We start from the raw sequence: 13729 nt of genomic DNA on the forward strand, positions 1-13729 counted from the left end.
AACGACTCTTTTTGATCCAGGAGCTGGATTTTATTTCAGCATCATTTTATTAGGAGAGTATCTAGGTCTAGATAAGACTTGGCAGCAGCTGGCTACCTTGCAAGCTGTGGTCAGTCTGTTCCTTGTATGTGGCCCCATTTCAGAGCTTGCCTGGAGCTGACAGGCATACTGTGAGGGTCATGCTCCATCATCATTGACAGCTGGAGATGCCATCACATGCCATTGGCAGCAAAGCACAGGGAAAACCAGGCAGTGGACTCTGCTTCCCACCCTTAGGCTGCGAGGCACAAGCCCCAGCAATGGAAGGATTAGAAAGCCTCTCAATTTAAAAAGACAAGGGGGAGGGGAATGTGGGCTGCACAATTTATAAATAGACATTGCCCAAGGCTGCCTGATGATGAAGTGGTTGTTTAGTAAATCTTTCTCCTTTAAGGATGCCAGCATCGGAGACCATTTTAAAATACCAGTTTCATTTTGCCTTTTGGGGGTGATCCTAGGGTTCACTGCCAGCCCTGTTGGGTGATATTTCCTTCTGTCAGATTTAGGAACAGGCCTTCAATATTTGGCATCACCTTTACATGGAGCACAAAGATGATGATGATGATGATGTCTCTTTTGCCAAATGGATGAGCAGCTTCTGGGGCCACAGCTGGAGAGAAGAAGATCAGAGAGGACTCCGGGAACGCCACCGACCGCAAGCCACCAGTCACAGGAAAACCTCCCTGCCCTGCCCAGTGAGTGATTGTCATGGACCAGAGGGGAGAGCTGGAGCAGGGGAGGGGGTTTCTCTTAGATAATTTTTTTTGAGAAATGTGGATATAAAGCTTTCTTTGGTTTAAAACCAGTACTTCCGAATCTTTCTCATACCCACAGAAATCCCTCTTACTATTTCATCTTGTCTTTCAAGGGACCTGATTTTCATCTAATGGGTAATAATTTCTTCATTTTTAGTTATCTAAGATACCTTTAACCACTCTCCAGAGCTCCTGAGAAGCCAGAGATAATCCCATGGAGTGACAGAATTTAAGCCAAAGGAAAGACACTTGATGCTATACTTAGTCTGTGTAGCCTTGTGGCTCAACGTGTGATTTCCATTTGCAATACTGAAAATTGTTCCCCTCTTTGGCAGACCTCTAAGGAACTGGGGATCCCTATAACAAGTCACTACCTTTGATAAATCTGAGATACTTGCTTTCCTCTCAGGGAGCCCATTTGCTTTCCTGATGGGAGAGGGAGCTAAAATTCTCCTGCCCTCAGCACTCTTTTGTGGCTAGGCAGAGCGCCTGAGAGCTGGGGAACAAGATACTAGCAGGCAAGCCCCCAAGAGGGGAATGGTTGGGCTTGACCAGCTGTGGACTCAGTGACAGGTCCAGGCAGCTATTCTCTCTGTTCTACTGTGATGCTGGAAGACTCCACATATGTCCTCTGCTTCACAGTTACACAGCAATAATACAGCTTTTCTTTTTTATAAGTCACATTAAATGCCAGCTACCAGGTGATACTTTCCCAATCCCCTGCTGTTGTCAACCCCAGAACCAAGTAAGTTTTGGGGTAACATTATTTTATTTTTAACTCCGTGCTTCGAAGACACATCATGTCTGTAAGATATATAAAAGCGTGTAAGGCAACCTCTATGACTCCTGGTGATCAGCAAGTTTGAGGAATCAGAATTCTTTGAGACACAAATATGTCAAAATAGATCCCTTGCCAAATGCCTACTCAGGGACAAAGGGCAATCTTCAACACTTCTTTCAGCTTCAGGTTCCTTAAGTGAAAAAGACGGGGGTGTTGGACTGAGTGGTCTCTAAGAACCCTTCTACCTCTAACTTTCCATGCCTGTGATAAATTAAGCACCTGCTTACCGCCTCTCATTTTAATCTATGTTCCACATTGAGTGACATATCCAGGCTGTGTGAACCAGGAGTATGATTAGTTTCCAGTTTCCAGATGTGAGAACAGGGATAAACAAAAACAAACACCGCGATTTACTATTTATTACATTGGCTTCTTAGAGCCACAGGAAATACAAAAACAAAGAAACAAACGCAGTTTACTAGTTCCTTGAATAAACTTTGGCATCTATGTGGCTTTTAAAACAGAGATAGTTACCCTATTTACAGAATTCACTTTTAGTTGCGATGTTGTTTGCCTTAATCTATGATGGAATCACAGCATCTATTGCGTATAACACTTGTAAATTGTGTCCTCCTGTCATCTTTATCTGCTCATCCCTGCTTTAGGCATTTGCCTGAATTAACCTGCTTTCTGTCTCTAAAATGTACTCAAATATTCTGACTTTCAGCCTGGTGCTGAGGTTCACACCTGGAATCCCAGCACTTTGGGGGGGGCCAAGGCCGGAAGATCACTTGAACTAAGGAGTTTGAGACCAGCCTGGGCAACATAGTGAGACTCTATCTCTATAAATAAATACATACATACACACACAAAATAGCAGGGTGTGGTGGTGCTCCCATAGTGCCAGCTACTTGGAAGGCTGAGGTGAGAAGATCGCTTGAGCCCAAGAGGTTAAGGCTGCAGTGAACTGTGATTAAGCCACCGCTCTCCAACCGGGTGACAGAATGAGACCTTGTCTAAAAAAAAAAAATATATATATATATATATATATATTCTTACTTTAAGGAACAATTTGGTTTTCAATTTTGTGTCTGCTTTGAGCTAATGAAAATACCTTAAAAAGAAAAGCTTACTTTTATCCTTACTTTTTTCTTCTCTCCCGACTGCTCTAATCTAAGGCCCTTCCCTCCGTCAACCTTTTAATCATCTATATCCATCAATATGACATTCAGTATTATACATATAGGAAGAGAAGAGCATCCCCCCCTTTGCCTACTTTGAATGTAGTTTCTTTTTTTCCCCACTTCTCCTTGAATGTAGGTTCTAATACATCTTCATCAGTCACACACAATGATTCACACAAAACCTCAGTGCTGGAACAATGAATTTATTTAACGTATTTATTGAACACCTACTGTGAGCCAAGCATTGTCCCAGGCTCACAGGGTGAAGGAAGATGTGTCCAGTCCCCACACCTGTGGAACTGTCAGTCTAGTAGAGAACACGAATTTGGCAGAAAGAACGAGGTATAAGAAAGGGTAAAGCTTAGGTCTTTTTCTAGAGCATGCTTTTTCCCCAGACTCACAAGAACCTGTGATTGCTGAATTAAAGTGAATAAAGAAATCTGACATTATTTTTCTGTTGTCCTTGGTGGAAAAAACGTAATATGAAATCTCTCTTTTAATTGAACTGATTTGCCTTCTCTCGCCAACATCGTATGAATACAAAACTGAAGTAAAACAGTTTCCCTGTCATTTATTTATTCTGTGGAAGTGCCTGTTTTGTTTTCTAGTCATCATCTCCTTCAGCTTAACATGGTTCTCTTAACATTGTTCTATGTCATCTGGGCCTCGTGGAGGGAAAGATTGCACTAAATGAAAGATCTTTTGGAGGAGAAACTGAGTTTATTGGCCAAGGGCTTTTATAACTTCAGATGGACTCACAGGGTTTCTTCTACACTCCAGGGCAGACACCATATATACTGCCTACATGATATAATTTGAGGGATATAGAATAAGTCTCTACCAGTGTACACCAATATTTTTTCTTTCTTTTTTTTTTTTTAAAGTTCTGGGATACATGTGTAGAATGTGCCGGTTCATTACATAGGTATACGTGTACCACTGTGATTTGCTGCAGCCATCAACCTGTCATTTAGGTTTTAAGCCTTTCATGCATTAGGCATTTGTCCTAATGCTGTCCCTCCCCTTGTCCCCCATCCTCCAATAGGCCCCAGTGTGTGATGTTCCCCTCCCTGTGTCTATGTGTTATCAATGTTCAACTCCCACTTGTGAGTGAGAACATGTGGTGTTTGGTTTGCTATTCTTGTGTTAGTTTGCTGAGAATGATGGCTTCCAGCTTCATCCATGTCCCGCAAAGGACATGATCTCATTCTTTTTTATGGCTGCATAGTATTCCATGGTGTATATGTGCCACATTTTCTTTATCCAGTCTATCACTGATGGGCATTTGGGTTGGTCCCATTTCTTTGCCATTGTAAATAGTGCTGCAATAAACATACGTGTGCATGCGTCTTTATAGTGGAATGATTTATATTTTGGGGGGTATATACCTGCTCATGGGATTGTTTGGTCAAATGGTATTTCTGGTTCTAAATCCTTGAGGAATTGCCAGACTGTCTTCCACAATGGCTGAACATTTAATTTACATTCCCACCAACAGTGTAAAAGAGTTCCTATTTCTCCACATCCTCTCCAGCATCTGTTGTTTCCTGACTTTTTTTTTTTTTTGAGACGGAGTTTCACTCTTGTTACCCAGGCTGGAGTGCAATGGCGTAATCTCAGCTCACCGCAGCCTCCACGTCCTGGGTTCAGGCAATTCTCCTGCCTCAGCCTCCTGAGTAGCTGGGATTACAGGCATGCGCCACCATGCCCAGCTGATTTTTTGTATTTTTAGTAGAGACGGGGTTTCACCATGTTGACCAGGATGGTCTCGATCTCTTGACCTCGTGATCCACCCGCCTCGGCCTCCCAAAGTGCTGGGATTACAGGCGTGAGCCACCGTGCCTGGCCTGTTTCCTGACTTTTTAATGATCATCATTCTAACTGGCGTGAGATGGTATCTCATTGTGGTTTGATTTGCATTTCTCTAATCAGCAATGTTGAGCTTTTTTCCGTATGTTTGTTTGGCAGCATAAACGTCTTTTGAGAGGTGTCTGTTCATATCATTTGCCCACTTTTTGATGGCGTTGTTTTGTTTTTTTCTTGTAAATTTGTTTAAGTTCATTGCAGATTCTAGATATTAGACTTTTGTCAGATGGGTAGATTGCAAACATTTCCTCCCATTCTATATGTTGCCTGTTCACTCTGATGCTAGTTTCTTTTGCTGTGCAGAAGCTCTTTAGTTTAATTAGATTCAATTTGTCAATTTTGGCTTTTGTTGTAATTGCTTTTTGTGTTTTCATCATGAAGTCTTTGCCCTTACCTATGTCCTTAATGGTACTGCCTAGGTTTTCTTCTAGGGTTGTTATGGTTTTGGGTTTTACATTTAAGTCCTTAGTCCACCATGAGTTAATTTTTGTCTAAGGTGTAAGGAAGGGGTCCAGTTTCAGTTTTCTGCATATGGCTCTCCAGTTTTCCCAGAACCATTTATTACGTAGGGAATCCATTTCCGTTGCTTGTTTCTGTGGGACTTGCCAAAGATCGGATGGTTGTAGATGTGTGGTCTTATTGCTGAGGTCTCTATTCTATTAGTCTATATGTCTGTTTTGGTACCTGTACCATGTTGTTTTGGTTACTCTAGCTTTGTAGTATAGTTTGAAGTCAGGTAAGATGATGCCTTTTTTTTTTTTTTTTCTTTCATTCTCTTTTTCTCTTCCTTTCTTTTGATGCCTCCTTTTTTTCTTTCTTTCTCTCTCTCTCTTTCTTTCTTCTCATTCTATTGCCCAGGCTGGAGTGTGATGATGAGATCTCAGCTCACTGCAACCTTCCCCTCCTAGATTCAAGTGACTCTCCTGCCTCAGCCTCCTGAGTAGTCAAAATTTCAGGCACGCACCACCGCACCTGGCTGATTTTTGTATTTTTAGTAGAGACAGGGTTTCACCATGTTGACCAGGCTGGTCTCAAACTCCTGACCTCAGGAGATCTGCCTGCCTTGGCCTCCCAAAGTGCTGTGATTATGACGTGGGCCACTGCGCCTGGCCCTCTTTTTTTAAAAAATAAAATAAAATTACCTTTCTCCATTGTATATTTTCCCTCCATGTTCTCACTTTAAAGTGATGAATGATATTTGTAATTTTATTTTTTTATCATTGATCTACTTACAGATGGCTACACTCTCATTCTTATAGTATCTCACTACAGGGCAGGTGGGCCATGGCTCTCTTAGGGGAGTTCTCACAAACCTGGGAGAGAATACAAATTATCAAGTGTCATGATTGGCAGTAGCCTCTTGTATTTCAGATATTTGAATTTAATTTTAATAGGAGTCAATTCCTTAATCCAAGGAAATGAAACTAATGATAGAATTTCAGGTACCAGTGACAACTCTATAGGGAAGCTCTTAGCATAATGTTCTGTGGAATTTTCTCTCTTCTACTATGTGCTAAGGTGGAGGAGTTGCTAGAAAGGCAGCAGAGAGAGGTGGTCAGGAGCCAGTGCTCTGGAGTGGCCTCCCATATCCTTCATTTCCTAGCAGCATAACTCTGAGCAAGCTGCTTGAGCTCTGTTTGCCTCCAGTTCCCCACAAGTAAATGGGATTGATGATCATAGTACGGGCCTCATAAAAGTACCATGAATATTCAATAAGTAATGCACATATATAGTGTTTTGGACAGTGCCTGGTACCTATTAATTTGTTTAAAAAAAAACCCTACAATGTTTACATTTCGAACAGGAGAGAGGACTTTATTTCTTGTAAAGCTTACAACCTGCAAGGTGATCATCCCACAGCCTGGGAAGCATAGCCTCCAGAGACACTGTCAAGCACTTCAAAACAGGTTGGCTAAACATACATATGCAACAGGTTATAGGAGGAGCTATGAATATTCATGAAGGTGGTCCAGACACAGGCATTTTGAACAAACATGGGTGTAGCATGTATGACCCACATTCATTTTGGGCTGGAGACTTAACATTTAAATATATTACAATTAGGCCCTATTCGTATAAAGGTCTTCTTAGGACAGGAAGATGAATGAGTGTGCAGCCTCCATAAACCAGCTAGAACCAGTCCATGGTTGGTGGTCTTATCGGGAGAAAGTTATTGAAATCAATCTCTTGTCCAGTCAAAAATGTAGTAATGGCTGGTGGAACAGGAGAATCAGCTGGTCAGCATCTGATAGGGCTGCAAATTGTTTTAATACTGTTTATATCAGGGCCGGTGCTTGTTTAGCTGCTACAGGAAAAGAAAAACCTATGGCAGTCAGAGCCTAGTGTATTCTTTAAGTGTGTGTGTGGTTGTGGGGGTGGGGAGTGGTGGTGGTAGTGCCCGACTTAACCCTTTCCTGGCGTGGGCGTAGGTCCTGTTTATAATTAGGTATCTTATTGCCACAAAGAGTTTGTTCTGTCAGTTTTATGATCTCTATTCTAACATTAATGCTGGTCAGTTGTTGTGTCTAAACCATTAATGATAGGGAGTACAGTGAGGTGCATCTGACCTCCCATCTCGTCATGGCTGGGAACTAAGTTTTTAAGGTTTTTATGGAATTCCCTTGGCCAAGAGGGGGTCTGTTCAGTTGATGGCGTGCTTAGGATTTTATTTTTAGTTTACATACCTAATAAGATGTTTTCCCTCTCCCTTTTCTCCTCCCCCTCCCCATCTCCTCCCTCTGCACCTCCTCCTCCTCCTCTGTCAGACATTGACACTGGGAAATTTTTTTTCCGGATGCCCTTAGTTAATTACTGCACAAAATTTGAGAGTTTTTAATTTTCCCTTTACTTCATTGTCTTTTATGTTTCTCTTTTATATTGCAATGGAAAGATCATTGGTAATTTTATATTGAACATTGGCAGGTAGCATATGTTCTGTTATGGAGTGAATGTGCTCCTCTTTCCCCCATTCATATGTTGAAGCCCTAATTTCCAATGTGGTGGTATTTGGAGATGGAGCCTTTGGGAGGTAATTAGGGTTAGATGAGTTCATGAGAGTGGGTTCCTGGCCTCATGGGATTAATACCCTTATAAGAAGGGACATCAGAGAGCTTGTTCTTTCTCTCTCTCTCACCACATATGCATAAAGAAGTCATGTGAGGGCACAGTGAGAAGGCCGCCATCTGCAAGCCAGGAAGAGAGCCCTCACCAGGAACTGAATTAGCTAGAACCTAGATCTGGGACTTCCCAGCCTCCAGAACTGTGCAAATTTCTGTTGTTTAAGCTACTCAGCCTATGGTATTTTGTTATAGCAGCCCAAGCCGACTAACACATTTTCATAATAAGCATCATCACCAGAGAGTGGAGAGGTAGCAGAAAAAACATTATTATACACAACTTAATTTAATGTCATTTTGGGTGATGATCTCAGTGGCATATGGTTCAGATGGGCTTAGTGTGGCTGCTGCAGTTTCAGGATGAGTGAGACAGTCCTTGAATTTTGCTCTAAGGAAAGATTCCAAGTGCCTGAGGTGTGAAGTGTTATAAGCTCACAGCAGCTTCTTCTTATATCTCTCCTCTGTAGCCACTATATAACTTATGATAGGTTGTTGGTGATGCTATTGCATTGATTTTGTGTGTAACAGTGTGACCAAGCAGGGTCTGTTCATTTTCCCAATTAAAAAAAGTTGTTGGACTGATTGGTTTAAAACATTGTTTGGCTTCCCAAAAGGATGTATAGTGCATGGTTACTAGGCATATCTTTATTATTTCTAAAAGAACTATCATTTTACCAGCTGAACCTTTGAATGTTTTCCCTGAAAGTGTTTCCTACCCATTTGTAGTCCTCTTGGTTCTGATGATAGCATTACACTACGTTGTAAAATACTCCTCAGGTAAAGTTCTTTCAGATGAATTCCTGAAGACCTATAGAGTATTATTAATACCTTTATAATAGAATTCTGTTCAAATTGGCACACGGTTAAAAGGCACGTTTGCAGGCAGTTTCACATGTAAATGAATAAAGTTGTTGCCGCTGTTGAAGATAAAGGATTTAGTACTGCTAATCCAGAACCAGATGTCACAAGCTTAGGCATGTCACTTTATCTCTCTAATAAAGTCACTAGTCACATAGTCTTAGGCAAGACTTAGCCTCACTAAGATTCCATTTCCTCACCTGTAAAAGGGGAAGATGCCCTTGTAGACTTTATTCTGAAGTTAACTATCTAGGACATGGCCCCAGAGTGCCTGGTATATACTGTGCACTAGGACTCAATATGGGCCTTGTTATCACAGAATCTGGATCTTTCTCCTCATTGTGTCTCATCTTGCTGTTAACCATTGACTACAGGGTGGGAGGGATACAACTGAAGGTTTATTGCAATTAAGCCAAAATAAAGAACATCAAGTAGGTAAGCTCTTGAGGTGAAGATATTATATAACCAATCTCCCCCTCCCCACCTTCCCTTCTAAGTTCATTGGCACTTAAAAAAAAAGACTTTCTTTTTTAGATCTGTTTTAGGTTCAAAGCAATATTGAGTGGCAGGTACAGAGATTTCCCATAGCCCCCATACTCCCAGATATGCATACCTCTCCCATGATTAACCTTCCTGACTAGAGGAGTACATTTGTTACAATTCATGAACCCACATTGATACATCATTATCACACAGAGTCCATATTTGACACACTAGGGTTCACTCTTACTGTTGTACATTTTATGGGTTTGTACAAATGTATAATGGCATGCATCTACCATTATAGTGACATACAGACTTGTTTCACTGTCTTAAAACCAATTTCTTTTAAAATGAGAACGAATAACTTGGGGGCAGAGAGTGCACGGGATTTTCTTTGATGGAGATTGTTGCTCTGGGACCGTAAGGGAAGGACTCACGCTGTTTGGAGCACTCTAACCAGGAGCGGCGGTGTACAGGCAGTCGTTTGCCTCACAGTCAGTGCCTGCTGCAACGCTGTAGACCAGGATCCCAGGGCGAGTTCAGAGTGTGAGAAGATATCAACCCAGGTGCTGCAGCGCGAGTCACAAAGTAGGGGACAGATGGGTGAGGCTATTTTAAGCCATTTGGGACATTGTTTTAGATCTTATTGAGGAAAATTACCTTAGGAAGGCATATAGAATTTCAGGAAGAGTGCTCACATAGCAAGTAAACATTTTTTAAGAGGAGGAGCTTCTCCCTGTCACCAATTACAGTTCTTTTAAGCCCATTTTCCACAAAGTCACAACAAAGAGATGAACTGGAAAATCTATCTGATGTAAGGGGTTTTGAGTACACACTTTATGTTGTGATCAAACTCTTGTCATTCTTTTTAGGCTCCTTAATGAAAAAGGACATTTGTATAAACATCCATTTCACTCTCAGTCTCAAAACTTTAATGCATTATTATTTTGTTTTCCTGACAATATAATACATATTCCCCATAAATTAAAAAAAAAAAAAGGAAAAGGAAGAAAACAATAGCACATTACAGAGAAAAACCTTTGGTAAGAGTTTGATATATTTTAACATTACCAATCTTGGGATATTGCCCTACTTGAAATCCCTCAATGTCTCATTCCAGCTCCGTTGGTCCTCTGTGCTCCCCAGCACTGCCACGCCAGCAAGCTTCTTCCATGGCAGTGGCTCTGCCCATGTGGTGCTCATCTCCAGGCAGAAAGCAGTCCCTGTCCTCTAACCCTTGCCCTTCCTTCAGCTTGTAGCTCAATCATCACACATTCACAGAATTCTCTCTGGATCCTTCTCCCCTGACCCCCTAACACCCATCCCAATATATGTAGTTATATCCTGTTCTCCCCTTTCATTGCACCTTGAACTTCCCCTTATAGCACTTAGCCAAGGATGTAGGCACATGCCCTATTGTTTAACATTTATCTCCTATGTAGATGCAAGTTCTAAGAGTCTGTTTTGTTCCCCATCCTATCCACAGCACCTACTACCATGACTGCTCTTTAGTAAATGAACTAATATATACAGATTTACCTTAGGTATTTTGGCAGCTTTACACATCTTTAACTGTATTTCTGATTATTGTTTGAGAGTAAGTTTCTAGGTATGGATATCTAGAAAGATACGCATATGTTTGCCAGTGCTGCCATAACAAAATACCACAGACCAGGTGGCTTAAACAAGATAAATTTATTTTCTTACAGTTCTGGACGCTGGGAAGTCCAAGAGTAAGGCTTCTTCGGAGGCCTCTCTTTTGATTGCAGATGGCTGCTTTCTCACTGTGATTTTCCATGTTCTTTCTTCTGTAAGTGGGTAACTCTGCTGTCTCTCTACGTGTTCAAATTTCCTCTTCTTATAAGACACCAGCCAGATTGGATTAGGGCTCACTCTAATGGCCTCATTTTAACTTAATCACCTCTTTAAAGCCCCGTAGCTAAATGCGGTGACATTCAGAGCTGCTGGGGGTTAGGGTTTCAACCTACAATTTTTAGGGGGACATAGTTCAGCCCATAACAACACACAATGACTGGATCTAAGGAGGGGAATGTTTTAAGCTTGTTTTTTTTTTTTTCTTTTTTACATCTTCTTGGATACTGATATATATATATATATATATATTGATTTTGAAGTTATTTATTGATATTGGGTTCAGCACCTAAGTCTGCAAGTTTTCTTTTTTTTCTTTTTTTTTTAATTGCATTTTAGGTTTTGGGGTACATGTGAAGAACATGCAAGATTGTTGCATGTTTGGCAGTGTGCACGTGGCAGTGTGATTTGCTGCCTTCCTCCCCTTCACCTGTATCTGACATTTCTCCCCATGCTATCTCTCCCCAACTCCCCACCCCCGCTGTCCCTCCCCTATTTCCTCCCAACAGAACCCAGTGTGTAGTGCTCCCCTCCCTGTGTCCATGTGTTCTCATTATTCAACACCCGCCTATGAGTGAGAACATGCGGTGTTTGATCTTCTGCTCTTGTGTCAGTTTGCAGAGAATGATGGTTTCCAGGTTCATCCATGTCACTACAAAGGACACGAACTCATCGTTTTTGTTGGCTGTGTAATATTCCATGGTGTATATGTGCCACATTTTCCTGTCCAGTCTATCATCGATGGGCATTTGGGTTGGTTCCAGGTCTTTGCTATTGTAAACAGTGCTGCAATGAACATTCGTGTGCATGTGTCCTTATAGTAGAACGATTTATAGTCCTTTGGGTATATACCCAGTAATGGGATTGCTGGGTCAAATGGAATTTCTATTTCTAGGTCCTTGAGGAATCGCCACACTATCTTCCACAATGGTTGAACTAATTTACACTCCCACCAACAGTGTAAAAGTGTTCCTATTTCTCCACATCCTCTCCAGCATCTGTTGTCTCCAGATTTTTTAATGATTGCCATTCTAACTGGTGGATACTGATATTTTAAGCTTCTTAACACATATTTCCCAAGGTTTTCTAAGAAGGCTGCACACACTTATAATCCCATCAGTAAGGTATAGTAGTTCCTGTCTCCCTGTACTCTTGTCAGTGTTGGTATCATTAAAACACATTTTTTCCCCTAACCTGAAAGGCAAAATATTGTTATTTTATGTAATCTTTGACTGCTAATTATTAACAGTCATAACCATTTGGTATTTTCTTTTTTTTTTAGTTCTTTATATTGCACATTCAATATATATTTAATGAACCTATGCCATGAACAAGGCAAGGTGCTGGCTATTAGTAGAGAGTAAAACATGGCCCTTGATATGATGCAGCACATAATCTGGTGGGAGGAGAGGCACTGAGCAAAATTACCCAAATTACTGATTACAGTTGTGATAAGTATCCCAAAGGAGAAGTATTCAATTCCAGGAGAGCATCTGGAGGAACCTGAACGAATCAGAGAGGTAGAAAAGGCTTTCTGGGGAAATGCAGTTTTTGCCATCACTGAAGGATGATTAGAAAGATGAGGGAGTAGGGTCATGGATGAAGTCACTGGCAGGGAGGAGCCCGAGCCAGTGCCTGCACTACACGGGAGCAGGAGAGCTGGAGGAAGAAATCAAAGACCAATGAGGCTATGTCACTGAACGGAGGAGGTGGTGCAAGGTGAGGGGCAATATGAGAAGGGGAGCAGGTATGAGTTTGCTGTTATTTTAACCATCTGGCCATTGTGGGAACAATGAAATAAAGGAATTGGGAGTGGACACAGGATATTTACTATTAGGAGGCTAGATCTGTAATCTGGGTAAAAGATAACGGTGACTTGGACTAGGGTCGTAATACTGGCTCTAGAAAGACGTGGATGGTTTTGAGAGGTACTTGAGAGGTGGAATCTGCTGACTTGGCAGTTGGATGTGGAGGGTTGCTTCTGAGTTACTGACCTGAGTAAGCAGGTGAATTGTGGTACTCTCTGCTAAGTTAGTGGGCACTGGAGGAGCAGGTTTGGGGAGAGAGATGATGAATTCAGATTGTGTCAAGTCAGATTGGGTACCTATGGGACACCAAGAGAAGCCGAATGGGCAGAAGCTCAGAGAAGGCTGGGCTACTGACATAAATTAGGAAAACAGACTAGCTAGAAATGGAAGCTCAAGGATAAGCTATTTGGGGAGACGGTGTAAAGTGAGAAAGGAAAGGTAGAAAAGAAAGACTGGTCTAGAACTTTGGGTATCCCCAACAGTTATGAGCTGATAGAAGGAAGAAGTGAGGGACTGTCTAAGTCACAGTGGCAAGAAGATCGAAGGGAAAGCAGGAGGGTGCGGTGGTAGCAACCAAGGAAACCGTGTTTTCAAAGGGTCCTGGGGATGAGTTAAATGCTACAGAGTGACTAAGATGACCAAAAAATGCACAGAATTTGGCAACATGAAGACCAATATCCTGATCAAAATTAGCTGTGGGTGAGAAAGCTGGACTGGAGAGAGTTGGGGAGTCAGAGAAATTGAGAAAGCAGGTGTCATAATTATTTCAAAAAGTTTGGCTTGTCTAAACTGTCTGTTCTTTGCCCATTTTCCAATTGTGAATGATTGATATCATTGTATTAGATGATCTCTTCTTATGTGTGTGAGATGTGCTTAACCTATAGTTTAAATTTGTTTATGTTGCTTTTGATATGCATTAGCTTTACATATATATTTTTTATTTTTATTTTGGTGATGGAGTCTCACT

General features: G+C 41.5%; 1 protein-coding gene across 1 annotated transcript in view; it reads left to right on the plus strand.

Moving 5' to 3' along the window:
• The first annotated feature begins 211 nt into the window (after nt 1–211).
• LNP1 (leukemia NUP98 fusion partner 1) overlaps nt 212–13729 on the plus strand; it is a 27826-nt gene continuing 14308 nt past the window's right edge. Inside the window, exon 1 of the mRNA XM_017506339.2 lies at nt 212–734. Coding sequence (XP_017361828.1) covers nt 579–734 — 156 coding nt within the window. The 5' untranslated portion in view covers nt 212–578. The remainder of the gene's footprint in view (nt 735–13729) is intronic.

This window comes from Cebus imitator, unplaced genomic scaffold (genome assembly GCF_001604975.1).
Source record: "Cebus imitator isolate Cc_AM_T3 unplaced genomic scaffold, Cebus_imitator-1.0 Scaffold354, whole genome shotgun sequence".
In the NCBI taxonomy this organism is placed as follows: Eukaryota; Metazoa; Chordata; class Mammalia; order Primates; family Cebidae; genus Cebus; species Cebus imitator.